Genomic DNA, 16,370 nt, shown 5'->3' with positions numbered 1-16,370 from the left:
CCACGAATCTTAGCAGCGTTCATTGAAGCTCTGTCGTCCCGACAGTTCTGTTCCTTCACCTGAAGAAGGCTACTTGTGTTGTGGCTGAAACGTCGTGATTTTTGTTGTTTTATTTTTTACCTACGTGACTTTACCGAAGAGAACCAAAGAGTATGGATCCTTGCAGTCACGAAAGCTTCAAATCTAGAACCTGTGTAATATTTACACAACCCATCGGCACTCGCCCACACCCTCATGAAATGTGGGGAAAAATCCCACAGAACCGGTTTGGCCGTTGAAAGGGAGAGGTGTCAGTCGTTTCTCGACGCCTCTCTACACAGCAGCAGCAGCGTTCTGCAATGCGAGGCTCTTTTGAGTGTCGCAGCGCCGTACAACTCCAAAGTACGTGAGGCAACCAAGAACAAAATAAGTCTGAGAGGAGATGGAGCGATGAAATCATCCCGTGTGCAGGTACTGGGAGGATTCTCGCGTCGCAGATCCGTGAGAGATGGTTATGGCTCTGGGAAGTCTTCATCCAGCAGTTGATCGCTCATGGCATGTGATGGTTAATGTTACGTCTCATGTTCTTAGCACGACACGTGTTGGAGTGACATGGGGCAGCACGTTTTAACACGTAGTCTTTCGCGACCAATATCATCCATAATAGAGTTTTTTTGGGGTTAGATGGCATAACTATATAAATGTGTCGTTAAAACTTGCCACCACCCGACACATCCAACTAGTAAGGTTTGTCACGGAAACAAAACGTGGCCAATTCGTCACTAGTACAGCACACCGGTGTGTTGGAGTACTCAGATTAGATAGTTGTAATTACTGGCGAAACGTTGTACTTAGATTGTAAATGTTGTGGCTTGGCTCTCCAACACACCGGTGTGTGGTACTATTGACGAATTGCCATGTTTACGTAACAACCCTTACAAGTTGGCTGTGTTGGGTGGTGGCGGATTTTAACAACACATTTATATATTTATGCGATCTAACCAAAAAAACCTCTTATTGTTTAAAGCTTCCGTGACTGTGAGGATTCATCTTCTTTGGTTCTTTCGGTAAAGTCACGTAGAATGAGAATAAAATAATAAATTGATAAAATAAAATAACACAATGATATTCTCACGACGTTTCAGCCACAACACAAGCGGCCTTCATCAGGTGAAGGGGACGAGACTGTCTGGAGGACACCACTCCAGCGCTGTCCTCCAGACAGTCTCGTCCCCTTCACCTGATGAAGGCCGCTTGTGTTGTGGCCGAAACGTCGTGAGAATATTATTGTGTTATTTTATTTTATCAATTTATTATTTTATTTTCATTCTACGTGACTTTACCGAAAGAACCAAAGAAGATGAACCTCTTATGGGTCAGCACGTTATTTATTTGGGTATAAGCACATTTCAGGGGTTGAATAAAGGATGCGTGCATATGCATTTTAACTATATATTTTATACTGCTGTGAAGAAGGTGCAGTGGTACAGCAATGGAGAAGGTCTAGTGGTACAGCAGAAGAGAATGTGTTGTGGTACAGCAGTAGAGAATGTGTAGTGTTACAGCAGTAGAGACCGTGTAGTGGTACAGCAGTGTAGAAGGTGAAGTGGTACAGCAGTAGAGAAGGTGTAGTGGTACAGCAGTAGAGAAGGTGTAGTGGCACAGCAGTGGAGAAGGTGTAGTGGTACAGCAGTGGAGAAGGTGTAGTGGTACAGCAGTAGAGAAGGTGTAGTGGTACAGCAGTGGAGAAGGTGTAGTGGTACAGCAGTAGAGAAGATGTAGTGGTACAGCAGGAGAGAAGGTGTAGTGGTACAGCAGTAGAGATGGTGTAGTGGTACAGCAGTGGAGAAGGTGTAGTGGTACAGCAGTGGAGAAGGTGTAGTGGTACAGCAGGAGAGAAGGTGTAGTGGTACAGCAGTAGAGCAGGTGTAGTGGTACAGCAGTGGAGAAGGTGTAGTGGTACAGCAGTAGAGAAGATGTAGTGGTACAGCAGGAGAGAAGGTGTAGTGGTACAGCAGTAGAGATGGTGTAGTGGTACAGCATTAGAGAAGGTGTAGCGTTACAGCAGTAGAGAAGGTGTAGTGGTACAACAGTAGAGAAGGTGTAGTGGTACAGCAGTAGAGAAGGTGTAGTGGTACAGCAGTAGAGAAGGTGTACTGGTACAGCAGTAGAGAAGGTGTAGTGGTACAGCAGTAGAGACCGTTTAGTGGTACAGCAGTGTAGAAGGTGTAGTGGTACAGCAGTAGAGAAGGTGTACTGGTACAGCAGTGGAGAAGGTGTAGTGGTACAACAGCAGAGAAGGTGTAGTGGTACAGCAGTAGAGAAGGTGTACTGGTACAGCAGTAGAGAAGGTGAAGTGGTACAGCAGTAGAGAAGGTGTAGTGGTACAGCAGTAGAGAAGGTGTAGTGGTACAGCAGTAGAGAAGGTGTAGTGGTACAGCAGTAGAGAAGGTGTAGTGGTACAGCAGTAGAGAAGGTGTAGTGGTACAGCAGTAGAGAAGGTGTAGTAGTACAACAGAAGAGAAGGTGTAGTGGTACAGCAGTAGAGAAGGTGTAGTGGTACAGCAGTGGAGAAGGTGTGGTGGTATTGCAGTGTAGAAGGTGTAGTGGTACAGCAGTAGAGAAGGTGTAGTGGTACAGCAGTGGAGAAGGTGTAGTGGTACAGCAAAGGTGTAGTGGTATTGCAGTAGAGAAGGTGTAGTGGTACAGCAGTGGAGAAGGCGTAGTGGTACAGCAGTGGAGTAGGTGCAGTGGTACAGCAGTGTAGAAGATGCAGTGGTACAGCAGTAGAGACGATGTAGTGGTACAGCAGTAGAGAAGGTGTGGTGGTACAGCAGTAAAGAAGGTGTAGTGGTACAGCAGTAGAGAAGGTATAGTGTGTGTGACAGTCCATATGTGTGCGCGTCGATATGTGTCTGTGTACGTCCATGTGTGTGTGTAGATCCATGTGTCTGTGTGTGAGTCAATGTGTATGTGTCAGTTCATGTGTGTGTGTAAGTCCATGTGTCTTTTAGTCGATATGTGTGTCTTTGTAAGTCCATATGTGTGTGGAGGTCAATGTGTGTGTCAGTCTATGTATGTGTGTTTGTGAGTCCATATGTGTGTGTAAGTCGACGTGTGTGTGTGTGAGTCGATTTGTGTGTGTAACTAAATGTGTGTCTCTTAAGTCGATGTCTGTGTGTGTGAGTCCATATGTGTGTGTGTGTGTGCGTGTAAGTCGATGGGTTTCTATGTGTGTGTGTAGATGTCTGTGTGTAAGTCAATGTGTGTGTGTGTGCCTTTTTCGCCCGGGCAACGCCGGGTACTTACCGCTAGTTTCATATAAATGGCAACAATATCAAGTAAAGTCAATGATATAATGCAATACTCGCATCCATCATGTTTAACAATAATATATATTTTATTATTTTATTGTTTCCCTTCAACGTGACTTTACCGAAAGAGCTAAGAATAATAATATTCATATCCACTAATATGGTTGACACAACAATCCTACTTCCGATTGAGCACGGTTGGCTACATACGATGCAAAACAATTTCAACATACTCATATACGAGGCAACAAAGCCTTTATTTTCCGTGCCACATTCTTTTTGTAAATCGGAAACAATGATTACTGTACAAAGTACAAATTCGGCCAAATTTGGAATTGTCACATTTGGGTTGGAGCTCTCAGTTCCTGCTTTACTCGTCAGTCACCTCCGTATCACTCTTCTATCGCTACCACTATCATTTTTAGTGTTCCCGTGAACTTCACTCATCGATCCTTCCATCCATGTTGAGGTCTCGGTCTACCAGAATGCCCCTGTTGTCTCATCCGTTCCCTCTTCAATCACCACACTGCAGGTCACACTCACTCAACGACCCACTCAAGGCAGATGTCATGACCATAGATGAAACATCTGTTACATCGTGTTCACGATGTAATTTTGAAATATATTAACCATCATTACGAGCATTGAGTCTTTGCTAGCCCGTTCATCTGGGCCCTCTGGCTACTTGATTCCATACTCTTTGGTTCTATTCGGTAAAGTCACGTAACTTTACCGAATAGAACCAAAGAGTATGGATCCTTGCAGTCACGAAAGCTTCAAATCTAGACTTGATTCCATGTACCTATAGACTTGCCAATGATCTATAGTCGCCTCATCGGATGAACTTTCCTTCTATTACTCTTTTTCATGATTTTATTGGGCGTTCTGCTACCCAACCATGATTCCTTGACTGAGGAGGCATGGTTTATCCCCCTTTAGTTATCAACAAATTACAGTCTCACTATGGTATTGTTGGCAACCTATTGGGATATTGGGCATGTGCTCAACAACACAATCATTTAAAACTACTTCATTTGCAACCACCATCAAGCGTTGTCTTGACCTGATCCAATAATTCGAAATAATAATCCAGAGTGATTTTCTTTTCAACAGATGCTTGCAAAGAATGCAGCAAAACGTCGAGGCCGGTAAATTAAGGTCGCACTGTCTGGATTCACATTGAGAGCTGGACACGAGCTGGACAAGCGACGGAGGAGTTTGAGCATCTGCGGCGTGGAGAGCGGAGTATCATGACCTCGCGGAGAAACCCAACGGGGCTCACGATGGGAGTAAAACTTCTCCTCATGGTGAGGACGACCACTCACATTGTCTCAGTCATTTGTCAGTTAAAGGGTTCACGTGTCGCTGAGGTCCTGGGTTCATATCAAGGTTTCAGCCACCTGCGGTTTAACCGGATACTCAAGCCCTGTCACCAACGACTTATATCGAAATCTGTATTTCTATATTGAGATCCATATATTCGCACAGAGACACAAAGATTCACAACAAAATGCTTGGGCTCACACAAAGATGCATACTCGCACGGATACCTATGCCCTTCTATGGAGACCCATAGAGTGACATAGAGTCACATAAACTCAGAGAGTGACACAGAGGAATACAATTATACAGAGACACCGACTCGCATAGAGACAAATATAGGCTGAACTGTGACTAAACCAGGTTTTCAACTCACCTCCATACATGACCACTCCCTTCCACACAGCACCAATCACCTCTACACCCCATCACTCATCAGCATACAGCAACACCCTCTTCCACACCCCACCAGTCACATACACTCACCACCACAGCACCACTGACCTCCCATACGGTCCCCAAATGTCTCCATACCCACCCTACATCAACTTGTAGCACCACTACCCTATCAACGCGTTGTACATTGCAATTGAGAGTTGACTGCATGTTATTAAAATTTATGGCACCACACAGCCGCCTGTGAATGGCCAATAAGTTTCCACTACACCACGGTAGCTCCTTCAATTGTCGGTTATAAAAGTAAAACTGTTTTGATTATTTTTCAAGACATTTATGCGTTTGGTAATCCAGTAACTTTTTTATTCATCCATTTACTGGTAATGGAAAAATAACTGATTTTAATTAGGCTAATATAGAGAGAGCTGACGTACATCTAGGAGACGGTCTACTGAGATGTAATACCTATTGGCTTGTTCTTGTACCATATGGCAAGACAGTAAATTATACGTTCAGTGTTAAGTTTGTGAACTTCAGGAAGAGAGATGGGAGTGCAGAGGTAGGAGAGTGGTTTGATGGGAGGTAGGAGACTGCATGGAGGGGAGAAATGGTGAGATGAGTAGGGACGAGTAGGAGAGTGCGTGGCGATGAACATAGTGAGATGAGAGGGAAGAGGTAAGAGACAGGGGCAAGATCATGACGAATAGAACAACAGTCACTGCAATATTTCAGTGAATCTGAGATTTGGCAGAAAGCCAGTGGAGAGAATGCAGTATTGGCGTGATGCGACCACGTTTGTGTCTATGGTTGAGGAGCTTTAGAGAATCATTCTGAATCATCTGTAACCTGGACCATGGAAGAATGAGTCACAGTAGTCCAAGCAAGAATAACGGCATGGATGAGAGTCTCAGCAGGCAGTGGATCTAGACAATGCTGCATGAGTGCAATGTTCAGTGGTCAGAAAATAATGTGGCTCCTCAGAGCGCAGCAAGTTTGTCTCTCTGCACACAACAATCTCTGTGTAATCCACCAATCATAATTGGTATGGAAAGCCAATAGGCCAATAGACTAAACCGTTACAATAGTTTTACATCAATGTGAAAAGAGATTGTAGCTTTGTGTATCGTTGCGTTTATCTTTAATGTTTCATGCCAATTCATGATGAGGGTATACACTTCATTAGTTATTGTGTTGACCAGGGCCCAATAGTTTATATGTAGTATATTGCTCCATTTGTTAAAAAGCCTGCCTGCTGATGTTAACCAGAAGTTCAAACCGCTCCACAGTGTTCTTGCTTTAACAAATACAACTGGGTAGAATTTATCTTCTTTGGTTCTTTCGGTAAAGTCACGTAGAATGAGAATAAAATAATAAAATAAAACAATAAAATTCTCACGACGTTTCGGCCACAACACAAGTGGCCTTCTTCAAGTGAAAGGAGCAAACCTGTCGGGACGACAGAGCTACAATGGGTTTGCTCCTTTCACCTGAAGATGGCCACTTGTGTTGTGGCCGAAACGTCGTGATAATTTTATTTTTTATCTTATTATTTTATTCTCATTCTACGTGACTTTACTGAAAGAACCAAATAAGATGAATCCTTGCAGTCAAGCTTTAAAAGGATATAATTTGTCTGAAGAGCCAACAGGCTGATGGATCTTAATATATTTGCTGAATTTGTGAGGGAAATTAGGGTATTTGTTGCATTCCTGGTAACTGCTAAAACATAAAATAACTGATTGTCACTTTGCAACAAATATATAAATGTCAAGGGCACGAAGATTTGTACTTTTTTAACTGATAAAATAAGGGGGCTGTCATGGTGTAGTCGTGAGCACACTGAACATTCCATACAGTGGTCTGTGGCTCAATTTAAATCTACACCACCACCTCTGTCCACCCAGCAGTGTAAATGAGTTCATCGCAGTTAAGTCTGATCGTCAGGTCTCAAGTTATTCATAAGACGATATATACACATCCTTGATAGGAAAAAGATGATGTGATGGGTTGAATTGGGAATTCCCCTACCTCTTCCAAGACGTTTGGTGAGCATGGAAGAGTCGACAAATACCCCCTGGAGCTCCCAGTAGTTGAGGCCCTTCCACCAGCCGTGACAAGGACAGGCGTGAAATTGCAAGATATAGAAAAACATGACAGGAGTGTAAATTATAGGCAACATAAACACATCACAAGGTAACTCAGCACCTGGCCTACAAATGGGCATTAGTTTGTCAGTCGGGGGCAATGATTGGTGCTTTCCCCAATTGAGTATAGCAGGTAATTTACATTTGGTAAATTTAGATTGTGGCACGTCATACAATGGCCGGTTCCTTTCAAATTACGTATGTTGGTTGAACTTCTTTTACACCCTACGCATCCAACCGTGCTAATTGAAGGTGCGAATGTCAGGGCATCTTTAATATGAGTGAAGCAGACGGCGCATATTTATGATTCATTTAGCTGGATCGTATTGCTGTTCAGTTCCTCCGCCTGATTGCCCAACCATTCTGTATGGATCCGTTCTGCAGATCTCTTTACTGCACAAATTGTCTCTTGCCAAGGAGTGCGGTGATGGATTCTACAAATCACAACGAGGCATCTGTTGTGAGCTGTGCCCTGCAGGTAAAGCAACACAGACGTGGCCATCCAGGGTCATAACACTTCCCTCCCCTTGACATTCGATTGTCACGATAACATTGAAAACAGCAGAAGTCCGTGGAGAACTTTTCATGACTATGCAGACAGGTTGAGAACCGTTGCCCTACCCCTACTGCTGTGTGAAACAAAAAGCATGGCACTCAGGTGCCTGTTTGGTGGCCAGGTTGACGCACTACAGATGTGTGAAGGAACTCCAATTGGTAGTGCCATTCCAGTGGCCCCACCAGACGGGTTAATTTGTAATAAATAAAAAAAACACAACAATATGCATCGAGTTGATGCATTGTTCCTAAAAGGAGCGTGCTTAAAGTTTGTCCACTCTGTCTCCCAAAGAATCAGTTCCTGCTTGGACGTTTAGTCCAGCACCAATACAAAAGTGAAGTATTTTGTCTTGGCCTGCTCACGCTGCGTTGTCCTCCAGGGACATACAAGATGTTCGACTGTGCAGCTAATAAAAGGAACGCGGGGTGTGATCTATGCCCTGAGGGCAGCTTCATGAGCAGAGTCAACCATGAGGAGAAGTGTGCACCGTGCAGCAGTTGCGGACAAGGTAAATGACAGCACAGCAAGTAGGTTACTGCCATATCTGCATTGTGTGTTTTTGAGATTTATCTCTTTGTATGCATTATATTTCAATAGTGCCATCAGCATCTTGTAATAAGGCAGATAAGTTATATTTGGGGTGTACAGTGAAGAAACAAAACAGGATATCAAACAGACCAAGATATCAGCAGTGCTGATATCCTGGTTTGTGAATCTGTAGCAATTAATAATGTCCTGCCAATGACACATTCTCGGGTATGTAACTGATCTCATCAGATATCAGAAGCTAAACAAGTTTCAGGCTGGAAAGTGCTTAAGTGGGGGTCAACCATGCATATAACTCGTGATATAGACCGCTACAGGGCTACGTACTGAGGAGTGCAGCAAAATCAATTGGACTGTATTATTTCTGTAGTATTTTCCTACATCTATGTTCCTCACCTTTACCAACCTGCTCTGTGTGGTGAAGTATGAACAAACAACCTCAACAGGGGACAAAGAGGACTATATTTCTTGGATTTTTTCTCAGGTACATATTGGATAACATGAATAGAACCTCTGAAAATGGTCAAATCACAGTCGTCTGCATTCCGCCAAGGGTTGTCAAATCAAAACTGGTAACTATTTTAGCAATTAATTACCAGATATGTGGCCTACTCTTCCAAGAAGACCAGCTATCTTGGAAGAGGTTAGCATACTATTTTGTTATTGCCCACGACAGCCCCTCTAGAGGGTATTTGGCCGACTGCCACACTGCCCAGACGTCTTGGAAGAGGTATTCCACCTCTCAATGGTAACTCCAAGGGTGTTAGCATGAAACACCAGCCTATCAGTTTAACTATTTTACGTTTTGTATTTTTAATAAGTAATTTTTCTTAAGTTGAATAGTCAATGTGAGAATATATTGATGTCTCACGATACATGGCATTGTGCGGGGTGGACAGAGGCATTTTGTTTTTACATTTGTAATAAACCACTATCACGACAACTGTTGATTGGCGTCTTTTTAGTTATAGAATCTCTGCACATCTCCACTCTCTCTTCCTCTCTCCTTTCCCTTTCTCTCTCTACTGCCGTTGACGAGCCGTTCTATGTCCACCGTCGTGGCACGCCTCCCTCTCTCTCCGATACTGCCGCTGGCTGTCGGCGTGCCGGGAGGAGCGGCTGCTTCACTGGGAGTTCGCCACATGGTCGTCGGCGAGGAGAGGTTGAGCAGCGATGCAGTCCTGACCCGACGCTTCCCACACCGACCCCGAGTCCTCTCCTGCCTCCGCTTATATCCCTCTTGGCGGAGCTAAGCTCCACCTTCAGCCACGCCCCCTCGTGGAACCCTCCCGATGGTTCCCGTTTATTCTCTCCAACTCTGCCCGTTACCTTTGGCCCAGATGGAATCCCCGCTTAGGATTGGATACCGGTTACCCAGCGGTGGCCATGCAGGAACCCCTTGTAACCTCCTAGATGGCGCTCTCTAATTCCACAATGATAATTATTAATGTAACCAGTGACCTCTGGCTTACAAGTTCAGTGTGCTAACCTTACACAGCAGTGGTTACTTTTCTTTCCCAGTCTTAAATGATATGCTTATTGTTATAGATATTTCTATATGTGCAGCAAACTGGCAACCATTGTTTCCTCTCATTTAGTGACTGATGATGCAAAAACAAAACTATTAAATTGACTTTGGTTTGAATGGAGAGGTTAGTGGTTTGATGTGATGCTTCTCATTGCAGATGAGGAGGTGGCTCACACCTGCTCCGTGGCCCAGGACACCGTGTGTCAGTGCATTCAGGGGCTCAAGAGAGACCCTGGCTCAGGGATTTGTCTCCATGAAAATCCCCACACAGGTGAGCTAACCAGCCACTGGAACCGGTGCCATCAGTTATGCAGTAGAGACGTTGATTTGTTATCTTGACAGTCAAAGCAACAACAGTCTGGTAACTGAAATAGCAGACGCTCGCTGCATAGGAATGAAGGCAAAATACAGACTCGTGTTTGAATGTGAATATGACCAAGAGTAACTGTAAAATTATCTTTTTTGAAAGGTGAAATCCAAAACAGGATTCATTGTGCACGTTTCATTTACAACTCACAACTTTGAGACAGCATAATCATCATACCTAGCATCGTCTTTATCACTATCAGTAGCAGAATCAGTGGAACCAAAATGCAGCGACCTCAGGCATACGCTGGGTATTGAATGCCTTATTTAAATCAGGTGAGCATTGCTATTATTTAACTATTAGGAACCCGCAGAATGTCTATGGTAAGAAGATGGCAAATATGTACAGACTCTGATGATTTCGTAAACTGATTATTTCATACAGAAATATAGATTTTTATCTCTGTTAAACTGTATCCGGAAAAGAAATGACAATTATTCACCCCCTCTCCCTGCTGCACCCAAATCCCGCGTGGCGTCATAAACCCTTCTACTCACCACCCCGACGTCTCATGACATCACCGCCTCTCCTCACCAACTCACGTCAATCTTAATTTGAATGGCTAAGTGGTAATGCGTCGTTGCAGAAGTTCAGGGTTCGAATCCAGCAACCACATTAATTAATATTATGGGTATATTATCCATAAATACTACATTGCATATTGTTCACACTGAACATTAGAGATCCGTGATATTGTTCCTAAAAGAGTGTGCCAAGTGTGTTGGCTTCCAATTACGCAAAATTTGAGGTACACAGAAAAACCCTCTCTCTATTCACGAGGGATTTGTTCTTGAAAATGCACCCGATTGCAGAATTCGCTCATGCAGAAACCTAGTTCCAATCGGAAAAATGGGGTGACGTTCATTGTACGAGTGGTCACCCCAGTGGTTCCTTGCCTGGTATACGTAAGGTCGGGGGTTCGATCCCAACCCAGACACCTGTATATTTGGAGTTTGGATGTTCTCCCCGTGGTCAGATGGATTTTTCTCTGGGTACTCAGGTTTTTCACCTCCACATTTAGAAACATGCATTTAGATGATTTGGCTGCGTTAAATTACCCCTCGATAAGCCACTCCATTGAGCTATCATTTGTGGCCAAGTCATATCTGACAAGTGGGCCTTACCTGGAAAAAAAATAGTTATAAACAACCATGTGTTTTTTGTAACTACCTTGGATGATGATTTTACTCTGATGGAGGGTGGTGGTGATGTTGATGAGCTTAGGAGGTTGACTCAGTAGATGCAGGTGTTTGATAGCAATGCACAGTTATCATTTTGGAGAACACGAGCCACAACACTTTCCTGAATTTTATGCAACTCAGTCGACTTGTTCATACCTAAATGTATAAACGAGTGGATTGTAAGTATAAAGTAAACCTGCACAATAGCGAGTTCCTAGTGGGATCACTGCATGACTTGAGGACTAAGTGGGTAGCCGAGGAGGTATTGGTGGTCTGGCACCATGTACACTCGCAAATACTGAAGTCCAGTGGGTCACGGATAGGGAATTATTATACATTTGTAGTGACATTACTGGATGTCTCAATGCTGTGGGTGCAGTACCGGCCCTAGAGGAGCACGGTGTGTGCTGCATAAGAGCCCTGGATGGCACCACGCTTTAAGTGCAATGGCAACCCTGCAGGATAGGGTGTGTGGGTGCCGACTGAAGGATAGGGTTGTGTGAGGCCATAGCATTTTGGTTGACCCCGGAGGACACGTGACCGGCTAAGTTGACAGAGGGGCCCCAAGAGGGGCCTAGGGGGGGTCACGTGGTTGGGACCCAGAACCTCCCAATAATTCTGGAAGGTGGACGTGGCCAAGGGCGAAACTGGCCATGACACAGAGAATATAAGCCGGGTCCCAAGAGGGATCAGGGTTGTTGTTCATCCAGGAAAAAAACCCTTCATCTACAATCTCCATCCAACGAGTCTCCAACACGTGGACCCGGGCCGAAGTCGTTGGTCCTGGTCCATAGTAGCAGTTACGTAATCATGAGTGTAGTTAGCCAGGTGGTCACCACATAAGGTTGTTATTCTGTTAAGGGGAAGTTATCCCATGTGTTGGAACTAAATAAATGTATTGCCTCCAAAGTCTACATCTGCGACTCAGTTGAACCCATTACACATTTGTAATGACGACTTGGCACACTTCTCTTGAGATGGGACTTTATTCAAGACACGTTCACTTGACATCAGGCAACAGCCCCGAGTCTCCTGAGCATCTCCTTTATATACAAACCGAGGCCACGCCCCCCTTCTCGATCATTCTCGCTCACTCTGGATGCTAGCTCCACAGCAGACTCTACTGTCCTCTTTCGTGACCTGACCATGCTCCCTTCTCAATCATTCCCGTAGCCACCAGTCCCTTCACACTCAACTGATACCCCTGTCATTACCTCCCGTGGCCGCCAGTGCATTCACACTGTAGGCTGATTCCCCTGTCATTATCTCCCATGGCCAATAGTCCACTCACACCGCATGCAGGCTTTATTGTCATTATACATTTAGTTACTCGCGAAACCCACGGATTCAGAACTCGCGAATAGTGAGTGTTTACTGTACCCACAATTGAGTTAAGTGCATGAAGCCACATAGCAGCTTCGCTCCCTATTGAGAACGTATTGCAGACAGTGTCTATGAAACACCGCACCTTCCTTCATGAGAGTCTTGCAAAAAAAGAATGGTGCGAATAATAAATGTACACATAATGTGATCTGATATGTGTCATCAGCAGGTGTGGATTAGACTTCAAATGTTCTGGTTTTGACAGATGTTTGTTTCTCATCCTTTGGGAAACTACACTGCACCTGCAGCAGCTATAGTTTTGGGGTCTATCCTTGGACTGGTACTGTCTGCATTTAGTCTCTTTCTACTCAAGAAAAAACGGAAATGGCTGACTTTGAAAAAAACATCGGAGCATTATGGTAAGTATAGTGTTCCATTATTATATCCAAAACGGGATGAATCTATAAAAATGTATTCTTATGCTACCATGGCGACACCGCTTGAGATCTTCCAGGTGCATGCTCTAAGTAATGATATTCAGAGACAAACTGTTACATACTAAGATAATTGTTAAGTCATTTCTCACCATACATATTTTGACACAAAAGAGTAAGGTGTTCCCTATATTTGATTGTTAAAATACACCATACCCATGTACTTTACTATCTCATTATGCGAGACCAGAACTTAATGAGCCATCTTGCATCAGTTTAATTGTTGTATATTTGCAGCCACTGCAACATTAATCTCAATTTCGTGCCACAAAACAAGACTCCAAATTCTGAGTTCTTAATGCGTGCATATTCACAATCAGTAGTTTAGTCAACGACATGAATCTCATATTCTTGGTCCTTTCGGTAAAGTCACGTAGAAGGAAAACAATAAAATGATAAAAATATAAAACAATAAAATTATCACGACGTTTCGACTGCAACACAAGCAAGCATCATCAGGTGTGAAAACCACAGCAAAATGATTGCTTGTGTTACAGTCGAAACGTCGTGAGAATTGTATTGTTTATTATTTTTATTATTTTATTGTTTCCCTTCTACGTGGCTTTACTGAAAGAATCAAGAATATGAATCCCTGCATTCACGAAAGCTTTAAATCAAAATACATGAATCTCACTCAATACTCTGCCAATGAAATTACCAGAATTTTTACGATGTTAAACGCTTTCAAAACAAATGCAGTTAACTCTTGATCAGCGTCTAGTTAATCGCAGCTCACCTTGAGGGAACTGTTCATCACTCTAATAGACAAGCGCACCTCTACCAAACACGCTCAGTGATAGTGTTGAACAAGAGAAAGTATAAATAGTAACATGATGCAGGATCTGATGAAGAATCAGATACAAACTGAGAGAGCACTTCATGTATTGGAGACTTGTAGGAATCTAATAAGGCCTAGAATATTAGATGAGATTACAATTTGACTAATGTTTCCATCATAAAAGTTTCCTTTAAAATGTTACTAACTTGCAAATCCAGATATTATGAAAATTGTAATTGTCTATCGTTCTGCCACTATGCCATGTGTGTTCCGGAATTACAATGTCTGTGCCTCCAATATATTTGGACATTTTTCTTCAATAAATAATATTTGTTTTCATAGGAAATGAATGCCTTAACCTTCAATATAAACATTTTAGCAGCACGTAGGCTTTCCCGATCAATATGAATAATCTCAGATCTAATGTATCCTAATCATAGGTTTCGGGGAGGGACAACAACGTGAACATAAACTCATTCCACTATGTTACCTGTGAATAACCCAACTAATAATTGGTAATGCATATTCTCAGGTTAACATGATCCATTGTAATTTATATTACTACATTAAACCCCCTATAGTCTTGGCACCTGATATGCTCACAATGATGGCTTCACATTTACTCTCTTTACGACTGAAACAGGAAGACTTCTTCACAATTTTTGATGATCACCTGACAAAGCTGGTTGTAATCACCAGCGAAACGTCATATTCAAATTGTAAATATTGTGGGTTTAAGGTCCAACACAGCAGTGTGCTGAATTAGTAACTAATTGGCATATTTTGTGAACTTAACAAACCTTGCTAATTGGCTGTGTCAGGTGTCGGGTTTAACGAAACATTTATATCAATCTAACCCAAAATTATTTTTATGGACAGCTATGTTTGTTGACTATGAGCTGAGATTTTTGGTGGCCATCGAAAATTTTCCTACCTTTGACAACATGTTAGAGGTTCCCAAATCCATATTTTTCAACAGGCTTTGTTCTTTAAAAAAACCCCTTTACACATTTGCTCAGATAAACCGGTTAGACCTATTATATGAGGTTATATTTATTACTTGTCCTTTACTAAGAGATCATGGAATTGCGGTAGAAAAGAAGATGGTTATATGATGCTTGCAATAACGTGAGATTAATATTTGTTTAGGAAGATACAAGGAATATCATATTCGGAAGAACTGTTCAGCAGTGGCAGGTGTAGAGATAAGCCAGAAGGCTACTACAGGGAATGATGAACGTAGATCATTGCTGAGGAGTCGAGTGGAAACGGCAAGGGAACGGGAGAAAATCAATTTGTGGTGGAGACACTAAAAATGCTTTTTAACACCGGGACACTGATTAGCGTCCATCAGCACAATGTGGGGAACGACTTTGCTGCTTTCTTGGTCTGCAGTTTCACAGCACTCTGCTACACTTCTATTTTAGTTGTTTTCTACTGATTACTTCTGATTGGACACTAACGTTCAATACTACTTTTCATTCGGCAACACTGCAGCCACTTATTTGTGACATTTTCAAAACAGTATTAAAATGTTCGTAGTATAAATGACCACTTTGAATTGAATATGGGTTCCAATAATTGAATGTTTTGCTCTGCTACCAGAAGGAAATTATCAACCATATGAAGTATTAAGTGAATCGTTTGTAACTTAATTTTACGGCATTTATTTCACAGGCACTACTTATAGAAAGAATAATGATAAAGGCGAAGAACTTGCTGCTCTTGTGTTCATTGAAGTTCAGGTACAATGAACGCAGCATGTTTACACATTGACTCCAACATTCATTATTCATTGTGTAGGCTTACTCACAAGGACAGCTGTGGGCTTCATCCCTCATTAATCAGATCCCGTGTTCTCCACTACAGGGGAGCCAGAAGAGTGAAACAATGAAACTCATCCGAGAGAACCAAGATAATCTCAAGGCCTGGATCGGAGTAGATCCCTCACACCTCCTGGAGCATCTCAAGGACTATGAGTGGATTCCTCACCACGTTTACAACGCAGCCAGGAAGAGGCATGGAGAGGAGTGTGTGGAGCACATACTGAACCACTTCTTAAAAAAAGGAGACACAGGCTGTAAGGAACTGTGGGAAGCACTCTTCTTTGTGAGGAAGCACTATTTGCAGCTGTGGAGGTGGCTTCACAACCGAGGTATGACCCACGTTCATTATAACAAGAGTTGCGTACTGGCAGTGAATTGATTTTGTATGGCTTTTGTTACAATTGTAGTGAATCTTTTCAGAGACGCGATTTATGATGCAACAACGTTAATTCTACACTTCGTGCAACACCGTTACACACGAGACTAAATACACCTATCTCTCTTGTTACACATAGGACCACAATACACCTATTTCTCTCGCATACAGGATAACTATAATCGGGTCAGAGCAACCAACGTGCTGCCTGACCCACGATGTCGAAGACAAAGACGTAGATA

General features: G+C 42.9%; 1 protein-coding gene across 2 annotated transcripts in view; it reads left to right on the top strand.

Annotated features, from left to right (window-relative positions):
• Positions 1-282: 282 nt before the first annotated feature.
• Positions 283-16,370, top strand: part of LOC116938257 (uncharacterized) — a 33,259-nt gene continuing 17,171 nt past the window's right edge. The window contains exons 1-8 of one of the 2 annotated variants that reach the window (XM_076064147.1): positions 283-450; positions 4,407-4,600; positions 7,538-7,631; positions 8,089-8,217; positions 9,941-10,054; positions 12,963-13,073; positions 15,604-15,671; positions 15,796-16,081. In XM_076064147.1, coding sequence (XP_075920262.1) covers positions 4,544-4,600; positions 7,538-7,631; positions 8,089-8,217; positions 9,941-10,054; positions 12,963-13,073; positions 15,604-15,671; positions 15,796-16,081 — 859 coding nt within the window. In that variant the 5' untranslated portion in view covers positions 283-450; positions 4,407-4,543. The remainder of the gene's footprint in view (positions 451-4,406; positions 4,601-7,537; positions 7,632-8,088; positions 8,218-9,940; positions 10,055-12,962; positions 13,074-15,603; positions 15,672-15,795; positions 16,082-16,370) is intronic. The other variant, XM_076064148.1, reaches the window with a different exon arrangement.

This window comes from Petromyzon marinus, unplaced genomic scaffold (genome assembly GCF_048934315.1).
Source record: "Petromyzon marinus isolate PM22_M1 ecotype Great Lakes invasive population unplaced genomic scaffold, UKy_Petmar_22M1.pri1.0 PM_Scaffold_34, whole genome shotgun sequence".
Lineage (NCBI taxonomy): Eukaryota > Metazoa > Chordata > Hyperoartia > Petromyzontiformes > Petromyzontidae > Petromyzon > Petromyzon marinus.
This window is presented reverse-complemented; position numbering and strand designations above follow the sequence as displayed.